Raw genomic sequence first — 13,862 nt, 5'->3', positions numbered from 1 at the left:
CTTGCCACAATCTCCAGTGCAAGATTCAGACTTCATCTTAGGGGCCATGGTGAAATTTACTGTCCAGTTAGTACAATTAATACAGTATAATGCTGCTGATAGGGCAGGGTTATTCAAACTGATGCTGCCTGCATGACACATTCCCGCCCCGAGTATTGTCAAATATTGTACAGAGGTATGCATCAGCCGGCCCAGCCCAGCTGCCCAATGCACGGTCGTAAGTCGAGTGAACGTATGTCGAGCAGGTCGTAAGTCGGATGGTAGGTGTATATTGTTTTAACACATTATTGGTCATTATTATCCAACAGAAGAAGCTATAGAGATGAGTGGGGGGCTAGAGAAAGTGAATGGATTGACCGTGGACTGCCAGCGTACTCAGGAAGCCGTGATCTTGGACATCCTGCACCACCTCCGGGATTGCCGCTTGGACGGGGAGAACGGATTTTGCGAAGACCTCGGCGAGAGCCAGTAGATCAGGGAATGGAACATCCCGCTGCCTCTGCTACTCGCCATCATCTGTAAGTTTAAACTAACATTATAGGTCATACCTGCCTCATTAATTATGCATGAGAGAAAATTCCTCGTTGGGGTAGAAAGTTTATATGAGAAAAATCTAATTAAAACTTGAGTGTAGGATAATGCTCAGGCTCGTTTCACTTCTCATAAAGCAAATTTAGAGGTGAAAACCTGTATTATTATAAGCCCTTACAAGGAGGAGGGCCTTGATGCTGATAAATGGCTCTTAATGCATCTAATCAGGGCTATCCTCCCCTTCCCTGGATCAAATCTGATTACCTGTCATTCCTCAAGTGCTGTGCTGTATAATATTATTATATTAGGTAAAAGGACACAGGTGCAACTAATGTGACATTTGATTGTGGCATCAGTTGCACTTACGTCCTATTACCTAACATATTGTTGGTAATTCTACCAACATTATTGCAACAGTAGTACAGGTTGGCCATCACTAGTCCAGCATCATTGGGACCTGTAGTGTGCCGGATTATAGAGTTTGCTGGATTACAGAGTGGTTAGGTTAGAATATAATTAATCTATCAGTAGAGAGACTGTCTGCTACATCTTCCTCATTTAATCGCAGCTTTCTCCTCCTCTGGCTTGCTGCTGTGGATTTACAACTATCTGCACAATTTCTGAGTCAGTATAATGATGAAATTTGAAATTATGCTAGCCGAAATTAGTGCTGGATTATTGATGGAACCGGATAACTGATTGCCGGATTAGTGATGGCTGACCTGTACAGGCACTGTTACTACACTCATCACTATGTTTATCAATACTGCCCTTTTTACAGCTACTTGTTTTATCTCCTTATAAATTTAAAATATTGTCCATAACTCATTATTTATTGCATGTTATTTTGCAACTGATATTCTCCACATCCCCTGGCTCTTGAATTTTTTTTTTTTTTTTAACGAGCCGGCCATATCCCGCCAAGGCAGGGTGGCCCAAAAAGAAAAATGAAAGTTTCTCTTTTTAAATTTAGTAATTTATACAAGAGAAGGGGTTACTAACCCCTTTCCCTCGGCATTTTAGTCGCCTCTTACAACACGCATGGCTTACGGAGGAATAATTCTGTTCCACTTCCCCATGGAGATGAGAGGAAATAAACAAGAACAAGAACTAGAAAGAAAATAGCAGAAAACCCAGATCGGTGTGTATATATATATACTTGTACATGTATGTGTAGTGTGACCTAAGTGTAAGTAAAAGTAGCAAGACGTACCTGAAATCTTTCATTTATTATTATTATTATAATCAAAACTTAGCGCTAAACCCACTAAGTTATAGCATTTGGAAAATGTCGCTTGCGCATTTTTTTTATCTACAGCACCAAAATTTACAATTCCAGCACATTACATGACCTCAGGAAATAAGTGTAATCAATTTGGTAAAAGTCATTTTGGTAAAAATAATTTCATTTGTTGTCACTACTGTTTATAAAGTGAAACTAATAATTAGTCCACATCTTCATTCAGAAGTGCAGCAAACACTGGTCATGTTCTTACATTGTTGTTCTGGTAATCTTCTTTCAGTAAAAAATAACATTTACTTATTTCTTAGATATTTCATAACATTTAGTTAGATGGAGGGAGGAGGTAAAAGCGGTTTTGTGTGCAAGGGGCTTGGACGTATAACAGGCATGTGTGAGTCATGTGTGACTGTGTTAGATAGGAGTGAGTGGAGACAAATGGTTTTTGGGACCTGACGAGCTGTTGGATTGTGAGCAAGGTAGTATTTTGTAAAGGGATTCAGGGAAACCAGTTAGCCAGACTTGAGTCCTGGAGGCGGGAAGTACAGTGCCTGCACTTTAAAGGAAGGGTTTGGGATATTTGCTGTTTGGAGTGACATCTGAACTATCATAACTGCACTCCTCTGCAAAGACTGATTATGTGTGAATGATGGTTAAAGTGTTTTTCTTTCTTGGGTCACTGCCTCGGTGAGAGGCAGCCAGCGTGTTGAAATAAAATGAATATATTCAATTAGTACATAAAGGTGCTGTTTACTTATTTCTCTCATATTTCATAACATTCACCTAGCACACAGTAAAGGTGCTCTTCTTAAAATGTAGTTTGAATGTTTTATAAAGCAATTTGTTTTAATTTTCAGTAATGAGGAGGAGGGTGTAGAGAGTGCCTTGGTGGTTGCCAGAGGTGGGGATATTGGAAGTCCTCCACCCTCGGATCAAGACCAGGCACTCATGCCAGGTAATGACGGTAAGATGATCCCCGAGTGTGTCCAGCTTCATCACATAATTCTGGCTCCTATAGTTTGCATGCAGCTACTATTCTGCCATGATCATAGAGCTCTACAGTGATGTTTTTCATCCCCATGTCTCCCATTTAGTTATGTAAACCAAAATATATTGCAGAATTCAACCAAGATTTTAGGTTAGTATATATTTTGTTATTTTTTTAGAATTAAGCTTTTTTATTATTGGGAAACATTATTTCTATAATAATTTTTTGGGAGGTAGAGAATATACATGAGTTTTACTACCATTTAAAAAAAAAAATTATAGTATCATGTACCACAGTAATTTTTAACTATTATAAGTTGTTATATTGATGAATGTGATTTTTCCACCATATTTACACTTTTAACCGGCTGATTGAATACCTGTAGATTCTACAGTCACCTTGCACATCAGTGAGAGCATCAGAGAAAATGTTTAAACTGCTAGTGTAGTTGTGGTACAATATAAAACACACACACACACACACACACACACACACACACACACACACACACACACACACACACACGCACACACACACACACACACACACACACACACACACATACACACACACACTCACACACACTCACACACTCACACACAATGTTTCTATAGGTGACACTCCACATTATGCATTGTACGGTGTAGATAAACGTTTGCCTTATGAGTTTTTATATTCTAATCCGAAACCAAATTACAACCCTGATGATTTCATAGCAACTCGTACCAGCTTAGCTCAAAGTGTTTTTAGAAGAATCCGTGAAACACTTCATAAATCAACAGCAGAATTTACAAGAGTCGCAAACACTCGAGCAAAGCCATCCAAAATCAAAGTAGGTTCGAGAGTTATGCTGACTAACTTTAACAAAACATCTGCAATGCCAAAGCTTGATCAAAAGTTTGTTGGTCCTTATCGAGTAGTTGAACATATCACTGGTAATAAGTATAAGGTTAGAGAAATTAGTACTGGTCAGTATAAAGAATCGCATTTAGATCATATGAAGTTAGTATGTGATGACAATGATGTTCCAACCCAGACTAATGTGACAGACTCTGATATTCCTCCTGATCCTGTACTCTCTTCCTCTGATACTCAGTCAGACGATCAACCTGAATGTCATTATTCCCTACGTACACGACAGGTATTGAGAAATCCTCAAGTATCATTTGTAACTACCAATTCAGATTTGCCTCAAATACAGCATGAGTTAGCCAGTGCAACAGAGTTTGATCCTCCCAGAGATGACACCCATTCAGAGTTGGGGTTAAATGTAAATGACCTGTATAGATGAATAATTACAGTATCAACTTATCAGTATTCAAGAATTTTTTTTTGTGTTCACGTTCTCTCCGAATTCTGAGAGTTAACAGTCTAGATTTGAGTGCACCGAATCTGCCTTTCTGTTAAACACTTCTTTCTTTGTATATATTCCTTCCTCAGAATCCGTAGATCACATGAATACGGATCGATTGATCAAATTTTTTTTTTATCACTTCTATTGTGTAATCCCAACGTTGAGTTTCATTCGATGAGTTGTGCTATATTATACCTTGTATTGCATTACAGTTTCAGTTACGTAAGCTTCCATTCCAATGTTCTACTTATGTATGTTATAATGTTCAATTGTTGTGTACTTTGACATTGTATAGAATCAGCCCAAGCCGTATACCTGCCATCTCTAGTTTGTATTAGTTGTATGTCGGGACGACATACGTTAGCGTCGCCGAGCTCTCAGTAGTAGTACCAGTTCCTAGTAACCAGTTACCAGTAACCAGTGTACCAGTAGATGACTCACTACCAACCGTCTCTGCGTGAATCACTGACTGTATTCATATTGCTGCTGACCATAGCAGGATTTCAAACACCACCTCACCCATAGACACTGGTGGGTCAGTTAGTCTAGTCAGGGAGCCAGAGAGAGGCAGGTCGGCTGTTGGCGCTTCCCACACTTTCCGTTATATTATACGTACTACCAGCCTACGTGAGTATTTTTACCCTTTCCACGTTTTCGAAACCCACATGACACACTCACACACACACACACACACTCACACACACACTCTCACACACTCACTCTCACACACACACACACACACACACACACACACACACACACACACACACACACACACACACACACACACACACACACACACACACACACACACTCACACACACACACTCACACACACTCACACTCACACACTCACACTCACACACTCACACTCACACACTCACACTCACACACACTCACACACACACACACCTGGACAGACTGGACACCTGGTCCAGCAAATGGCTTCTTGAATTTAATCCTGCCAAATGCAAAGTCATGAAGATAGGGGAAGGGCACAGAAGACCACAGACCGAGTATAGGCTAGGTGGCCAAAGACTGCAAACCTCACTCAAGGAGAAAGATCTTGGGGTGAGTATAACACCGAGCATGTCTCCGGAAGCACACATCAATCAGATAACTGCTGCAGCATATGGGCGCCTGGCAAACCTGAGAACAGCATTCCGATACCTGAGTAAGGAATCATTCAAGACACTGTACACCCTGTATGTCAGGCCCATACTGGAGTATGCAGCACCTGTTTGGAACCCGCACTTGATAAAGCACGTCAAGAAACTAGAGAAAGTACAAAGGTTTGCAACAAGGTTAGTTCCAGAGCTAAGGGGAATGTCCTATGAAGAAAGATTAAGGGAAATCGGCCTGACGACACTGGAGGACAGGAGGGTCAGGGGAGACATGATAACGACATATAAAATACTGCGTGGAATAGACAAGGTGGACAAGGACAGGATGTTCCAGGGAGGGGACACAGAAACAAGAGGCCACAATTGGAAGTTGAAGACACAAATGAGTCAGAGAGATAGTAGGAAGTATTTCTTCAGTCATAGAGTTGTAAGGCAGTGGAATAGCCTAGAAAATGACGTAGTGGAGGCAGGAACCATACACAGTTTTAAGACGAGGTTTGATAAAGCTCATGGAGCGGGGAGAGAGAGGGCCTAGTAGCAACCGGTGAAGAGGCGGGGCCAGGAGCTAGGACTCGACCCCTGCAACCACAAATAGGTGAGTACAAATAGGTGAGTACACTCACACTCACACACACACACACACACACACACACACACACACACACACACACACACACACACACACACACACACACACACACACACACACACACACACACACACACACACACACACACACACACACACACACACACACACACACACTCACACACTCACACTCACACACACACACACACACACTCACACACACTCACACTCACACACACTCACACTCACACACACACACACACACACACACACACACACACACACACACACACACACACACACACACACACACACACACACACACACACACACACACTCACACACACACACACTCACACTCACACACTCACACACTCACACACTCACACACACACACACACACACACACACACACACACACACTAACACACACATGACAAGGTAACAGAAGTAAGACACGAGAGAGAGGGTTGGGTAGATTGCGTTTTCCTAGACTGCAGGAAGGCCTTTGACATAGTTCCCCACAAGAGATTAGTGCAGAAGCTGGAGGATCAGGCACACGTAAAAGGAAGGGCACTGCAATGGATAAGGGAATACCTGACAGGGAGGCAGCAACGAGTCGTGGTACGTGAAGAGGTATCACAGTGGGCGCCTGTTACGAACCGGGTCCCACAGGGGTCAGTTCTAGGACCAGTGCTATTTTTGATATATGTGAACGACATGATGGAAGGAATAGACTCTGAAGTGTCCCTGTTCGCAGATGACGTGAAGTTGATGAGAAGAATTAAATTGGACGAGGATGAGGCAGGACTGCAAAGAGACCTGGAGAGGCTGGACATGTGGTCCAGTAACTGGCTTCTCGAATTCAATCCAGCCAAATGCAAAGTCATGAAGATTGGGGAGGGGCAAAGAAGACCGCAGACAGAGTATAGGCTAGGTGGACAAAGACTACAGACCTCACTCAGGGAGAAAGACCTTGGGGTGACCATAACACCGAGCACATCACCGGAGGCACACATCAACCAAATAACCGCTGCAGCATACGGGCGCCTGGCAAACCTGAGAATAGCGTTCCGATACCTTAATAAGGAATCGTTCAAGACACTGTACACTGTGTATGTTAGGCCCATACTGGAGTATGCAGCACCAGTCTGGAACCCACACCTGGTCAAGCACGTCAAGAAGTTAGAGAAAGTACAAAGGTTTGCAACAAGGCTAGTCCCAGAGCTCAAGGGAATGTCGTACGAGGAAAGGTTAAGGGAAATCGGACTGACGACACTGGAGGACAGAAGGGTCAGGGGAGACATGATAACGACATACAAGATACTGCGGGGAATAGACAAGGTGGACAGAGATAGGATGTTCCAGAGAGGGGACACAGGGACAAGGGGTCACAACTGGAAGCTGAAGACTCAGACGAGTCACAGGGACGTTAGGAAGTATTTCTTCAGTCATAGAGTTGTCAGCAAGTGGAATAGCCTAGCAAGTGAAGTAGTGGAGGCAGGAACCATACATAGTTTTAAGAAGAGGTATGACAAAGCTCAGGAAGCAGAGAGAGAGAGGATCCAGTAGCGATCAGTGAAGAGGCGGGGCCAGGAGCTGAGTCTCGACCCCTGCAACCACAATTAGGTGAGTACACACACACACACACACACACACACACACACACACACACACACACACACACACACACACACACACACACACACACACACACACACACACACACACACACACACTCACTCACTCACTCACTCACTCTCTCTCTCTCTCTCTCTCTCTCTCTCTCTCTCTCTCTCTCTCTCTCTCTCTCTCTCTCTCTCTCTCTCTCTCTCTCTCTCTCTCTCTCTCTCTCTCTCTCTCTACCTCTCTTTCTACCTCTCTTTCTACCTCTCTTTCTACCTCTCTCTCTACCTCTCTCTCTACCTCTCTCTACTACACTCCCTCACCCTACCTACCTACAAGTACAGCAGATTTAAAACACATTTACACTACATGTTTTTGTGATAATTTTTTTTAACTCGCCAGCCGTCTCCCACTGAAGCAGGGTGACCCACAAAGAAAAACAAAAAAAAAAAATTTCTAAAACGTGCATAGCTTGCAGTGAAACTTGAATATCATGTGGTAAAAGTTTTGAAAAGGTGGCTTAGGTTTGAAAACTTTTTTATTAAGAGATTGATATGGCCTTTAGAGAGCAATTTACTGACCCTGGCTCAGTACAGCATATGCTATATGGCCCTCGTAACCTCAACAGACAACTGACCAAGAGCTGTCAGCTGATAAAATATACAGACTTTTCATAGCTGTCTACCACTCAGTAGTCAAATAATAATCTCCAAACACTGCTGTATCATCAAGCAAAAAAAAAAAAAAGAAATTTAAGGAATAATAAAATTCTTTATCACTATTATAAACAAGAAAATTGTTTGGTGAAATGTATGAGTGGCATCTGCTGTTGACTTAAACTATATAACCATCTACAAACATTTCTACATACACAAGCAAGAGAAACGAAGAATTTAATATAGAGTAAAATTCATTCTTGTTATTGATACACATTGTATACTTACTCATTTTTAAACTGTAGTATTGGCACTCCTCTGGCAAAACAGTGATAGAGTGAGTGATGATGAAAGTGTTTCTTCTTTTTTGGGTCACCCTGCCTTGGTGGGAAACAGCCGATGTGCTAAAAAAAAAAAGATGTTAAATTTACATTAGTCTCTAGCAATGTATTAGTCAGGTTTAGCACTTGCTTGCCATGGCTTCAAATTCCACCCGTTCCTTTTTTTTTTTTTTTCTTGGTGGAATGCCATGCTCATTTTCTCTGGGAGGAATAGACAGCATACTACACCAAACACCAGTTTTCCCTAGGCCTTGTTAAGTAAGTTTATTTAGTAACTACTTTTTATTTAGCTTCTGGGTACATACCATATATTTCTAGATCAACAGGCAATGACATCTAAAATGTAAGGAATCAAAAACTTCATTGTAATGTGAGGAATCAAAAACTTCATTATTTTGACGAAATTAAGAATTTAAAATTTATTTTCTTTTGTGGAGGTTCAAGCACGTAACCCTAGTTTTCCCATATATTCTTCGATTTACTTAACACTTTTTTTTTGTTACTATTTACAGGAACATAACCACCATGTTATTTAAGAATCTTCTGTATATGATTGTAGAATCATGGTTCATTCAGCAATCTAAAGGATGATTACTCTAGTTTGCATATACTGTAATTGCTCTTTAATAAAGTATTTTTTAAAATTGTTTTTGAGTTGGTACTGTACATTTTTTGTGATAATTTTTCCCATCTTCAGTGCCTTTTTTTTTTTTTTTTTTTGCTTTTGGTTTATCTTTTCATTTGCCTTTTCTTTATTTTAACTGTTAAGCACATTTCTTCAGATACACCATATAATTTGTATGATTGTATGCCTCTACCTATTTTCCACTGACTTCTGGTTGTATAATAGATGTGTCTTCTATTATATTTATTAGATCACACATATAAAGATAATTATTATATCATGGTTATCTTACTTTGTGAGGCCTTTATCAGTTCAACAATGTGTCTTCTTTTTTAAAAAAAAGTTGCTGCTGTACATAAAAACTTTCTTAGACCATTTTTGTCGAAACATTAACTCATTATGAAATCTGTCATATCAAAGATATTTTTTGTAATTGACTTGCACTCCATTTAATGCATAAAATATATTGATGAACTTGACAGTCTTTGGATAATATTGAAGCAGAAGATTTTAATCCTTGCAGTTGAGGGTGAAGTCATGTTGATAGTGGTAGACTAGCAAATAAATACTGAGAGATGTGTATCTAATATCAATAAATTTACTCTCCACTTGTTTGATGAAATGATCATTGCTTTATAATCCAAGATTGCTTGCTCTGCTTAAAAAGCATGAAAGTGATATAACTACTGTAGTGTAATATATAAAGTATTATTAGAGCTGTATGCTTCTTCATTTAATACTTTATGTATAATTATGGAGAAACTTGTCAATAAATTTTTCAGGTGAGTTATGGGAGTATGACCCAGGGCGAGGGTCTTGGGTGCGCAGGGCTGCTGATGCTCCTCCCCAGACGGATAGAGAGTCACCGGCCAAGAAAGAGAAGCAAACAGTAGAAGTTCCAGTGGAGGGTAGGTTGTCTTGATGTGTGTATACAGTAAGTCCTCGACTTACAAACACGTTGAGAATCTGTATTGTGTATAATATCATTATTATGTATATTATTATATCCTTATTATACACAATACAGAAAATCCCCAATGTGCTCGTAAATTGAAGACTTCCTGTATTATGAAAATTATGCATAATTCAGGAAGTCTGCAATGTGTTTGTAAGTTGAGGACTTACTGTACAGGTGCTCCTCGATTTACGATGGAGTTATGTTCTGACAGACCCACTGTAAGTCGAAAATATCATTAAGTTGAACATGAATACTATATGATAAATAAATAAGTGAATAAAAAACTCGAGGTGCCACTGTAACTTCTTTTGCACCATCATGAAGTTGAAATATTATAAGTCGAACCATCGTAAGTCGAGGTACACCTGTACATGTGTATATAAACGTATTTGTGTTGAATAATACAGTGGTAGAAAAAATATCTTGCCTGCTTGTTAATAAAATTCTTTATTCTTTTTGCTTGGGGTGCTATTATTTTGAAAAGCTTGGAAGACCATCGTATTATCGAATAGAAAATAGCAGATTTTATCACTCCCAGAATACATATTAGGTATACCTGGAGAGGGTTTCGGGGGGTCACAGCCCCCGCGGCCCAGTCTGTGACCAGTCCTTTGGTAGGAAATAAATATTGTATATATCAGGTGGGGTTTCCCAGAGCCCTAATGCATCATTCCAAGGGGATGAAGTGAGGTGTTTGTGGTTATTTGGTGATATGTATCACTGAGTTAAGATTTAATATAATAAAGAAATTTAAAAGGAATGATATAATTAACAGATTAGATCTAGGAATTAATTAATCAGAAAGTTGTGTACCAGTTTCAGAAAGTAACACAATTAATTTTTTTCAGCTTGTGTCATACTTTTTGTTTCAAGTTTTTTTTTTTTTTTACAAGTATTTTATCTTTTTGTACACGATACCCATTAAACTGATTATCATGTACGATGTTTTTCACCTTATAATTTCAACTCACAGAATGGATGGGATTTGAACCCATGGGAAGCCAGCCATAAAACTGGCAGGCCATGAGTTGTTTACAATCTTGTTATATTATTGCAAGTCATGTTTTTTCACATTTGTTCTGACATGGTGGTCCCACATTTCTTAACTAACATTAATTTGCTTCATCAACTGTAACAATCATCTTTTCAGATGGTGTTCTTGCTTCAACAACTCTGCCTTTTCTACCCTTTTACCTCCATTTCTTTTTCCCTCTGATATGTAATAATGTATGACCCTTATGGGGTTAGCACTTTCCATAATTATACAGACAGTTATAAAATAAATTCATATCCTCATCCACATAACCCCTTCTCCTGTATAAATTACTTAATCTGAAAAGAAAAACTGATTTGTCTTTTTAGGTCACCCTTCCTTGGGGGGATACGGCCAATTTGTTGGAAAAAAAGCAAATCTTCATCCACAAATGTTACAACTTTTAACAACCTGTATAACTGTTCCAGAAGTCTCTCTTAACCCTTTGACTGTTTCGATCATATATATACATCTTATGAGCCAGTGTTTTTGACGTATTTATACTCCAAAATTCTAGCGGCTTCAAATCAAGCAGGAGAAAGCTGGTAGGCCCACATGTGAGAGAATGGGTCTGTGTGGTCAGTGTGCACAGTATAAAAAAATCCTGCAGCATGCATTGTATAATGAGAAAAAAAAAAACTCCAACTGTTGTTTTGGATTAAATCATCGACTTTGAGGGGTATTTTTGTATAGTATTTATGGTTATATTCTCGTTTTCTTGGTCTCATTTGATAGAATGGAAGACATATTACAGAAGTGCAGATGATTTGATTGGTTTCATGATGAAAAGGACCTTGAAATTGAGCTCAAAATAGCAGAAATGTTCGATTTTTGCCGATGTTCAAGAATAAACAAATGATATCATTTTCCAATAAGTGCCCAACTAGCCATTCTAATACACAGTCATGAATGGGTTGACATTATTTATACAATTATTACAATAATGCAGTAATCTGCATAATAGTAAATCTTCTATTTTTTGTGTGAATAAAAATTCAAAATAGAAAGCAAGAGTAATATAAGAAGGGCCTAGAGACATGACTGATGAACAGAGAAAATGTTATTTTAGTGCCAGGAATGTCTGCATTGTTCATTCTGGACCCTACTTTGAAATTGGCATCTTTTTATTTTGCGTGAAATTGGTCAAATTGCCAATTTCTGACCACTTTATTGGGTTGTTCAAATCTGTAAATGGGCAGTTTCTTGTACTCAATCAATAGAACAAATGGAGTTCTAAAGAAATAGCTATGAGTTTGGTCGACTGGAACAGTGGAATTGGCCAAAAATAGGGCTCAAAGTGGGCGAAATCGCCGATGCATAAACATCACCGAGATTGCTAACTTTGCAGGAGTGCAATTCCGTAAGTTTTTCATCATATTTCGTACTTTTGGTGTCATTAACATCGGGAAAAGATTCTCTATCATTTCATAAGAAAAACTATTTTTTTTTTGGAAAAGTTTGCAACACAGAAACACTTTTAGGATTTGGGGTCATGACAGTCAAAGGGTTAAACACCACTTTTTTCAAATACATATAGTATATTTGCTTTATTTAAGAATTTTTTATTTTTAAGCATTGTATTTTCAGAGAATGATGCTACAGCTGGTGAGGATAAGAAGAAAGTAATTGTGGAGGATAAAAAGAGAGGAATTTCCGAAGAAAAGAGTGTGGATGAAACAGAGAGTAAGAAACAGTGCACAGAATCACCTCCTCCAGCACCTGCTGAAAATAATGATGCTCCACTACAAGAGAAAGACACTTTTAGTGATATTAGTGATGATGTGGATGACATTCTTAACCAGGAGGTAATGTGAAGAATTCATATTTGTCAACTACTTGAGTGGATTTGATTCAGTAAGTTCTTTAAAAACTGATGCTTTATCAGAAACCTGAAGTTATAGTGTGGTAGAACTCTACCTGCCTATGGAGGCTTTTTCTCTTAACTCATTCGCCATTTCCCATCAAGATAGGGTGACCCAAATAAGGAATCATATTCACTCTCACTCATTACCTAGATGTCTTTCTAGAGGTGCATGGACATAACAATTTTAATGACCATTTGAACTGCCACATTAGCCATTTAAGAAAAAAGACATCTCACATATTTCCTAGAAATGTCTAGGTGTCAAACACTCATAAGCAATGGTGTCATGTCCCAAGTATCATAATGGTGTTGACCTGAATGCACTACTACCTGCTTGTTGCAAACATTTTTTTTAACACTGCCATTTCCCACCGTGGCAGGGTGACCCAAAAAAAGAAGAAACAAAGTTTTTTTTTTTTTTTTTTTTTATCAAACCGGCCGTATCCCACCAAGGCAGGGTGGCCCAAAAAGAAAAACGAAAGTTTTTCTTCTTAAATTTAGTAATTTATACAAGAGAATGGGTTACTAGCCCCTTGCCCCCAGCATTTTAGTCGCCTCTTACAACACGCATGGCTTACGGAGGAAGAATTCTGTTCCACTTCCCCATGGAGATAAGAGGAAATAAAGAAGAACAAGAACTAGAAAGAAAATAGCAGAAAACCCAGAGGGGTGTGTATATATATACTTGTACATATATGTGTAGTGTGACCTAAGTGTAAGTAGAAGCAGCAAGACGTACCTGAAATCTTGCATGTTTATGAGACAGAAAAAAGGACACCAGCACTACTACCGTCATGTAAAACAATTACAGGCTTTCGTTTTACACTCACTTGGCAGGACGGTAGTACCTCCCTGGGTGGTTGCTGTCTACCAACCTACTACCTAGATTTTTATTTTTACATTTAGTAATTTATACAAAAGAAGGCATTAGTAG

The 13,862-nt window shown here is 39.2% G+C and overlaps 1 protein-coding gene and 1 long non-coding RNA gene across 11 annotated transcripts in view; one reads left to right on the top strand and one right to left on the bottom strand.

The window, feature by feature from the left end:
- The window catches only part of LOC128699648 (fl(2)d-associated complex component-like), a 139,619-nt gene that overhangs the window by 81,810 nt on the left and 43,947 nt on the right, over nucleotides 1–13,862 (top strand). For all 10 annotated transcript variants that reach the window (XM_070099372.1, XM_070099378.1, XM_070099377.1 and 7 more), the window contains 4 exons: nucleotides 309–518; nucleotides 2,629–2,735; nucleotides 9,856–9,981; nucleotides 12,652–12,869. In XM_070099372.1, the coding sequence (XP_069955473.1) occupies nucleotides 309–518; nucleotides 2,629–2,735; nucleotides 9,856–9,981; nucleotides 12,652–12,869 (661 nt within the window). The remainder of the gene's footprint in view (nucleotides 1–308; nucleotides 519–2,628; nucleotides 2,736–9,855; nucleotides 9,982–12,651; nucleotides 12,870–13,862) is intronic.
- The window catches only part of LOC138854690 (uncharacterized), an 81,003-nt gene continuing 67,532 nt past the window's right edge, over nucleotides 392–13,862 (bottom strand). The window contains exons 2-3 of the long non-coding RNA XR_011393881.1: nucleotides 8,396–8,511; nucleotides 392–529 (exon numbers count right to left, since the gene is read on the bottom strand). This is a non-coding gene — a long non-coding RNA (uncharacterized lncRNA). The remainder of the gene's footprint in view (nucleotides 530–8,395; nucleotides 8,512–13,862) is intronic.

This window comes from Cherax quadricarinatus, chromosome 67, assembly GCF_038502225.1.
Source record: "Cherax quadricarinatus isolate ZL_2023a chromosome 67, ASM3850222v1, whole genome shotgun sequence".
In the NCBI taxonomy this organism is placed as follows: domain Eukaryota; kingdom Metazoa; phylum Arthropoda; class Malacostraca; order Decapoda; family Parastacidae; genus Cherax; species Cherax quadricarinatus.
This window is presented reverse-complemented; position numbering and strand designations above follow the sequence as displayed.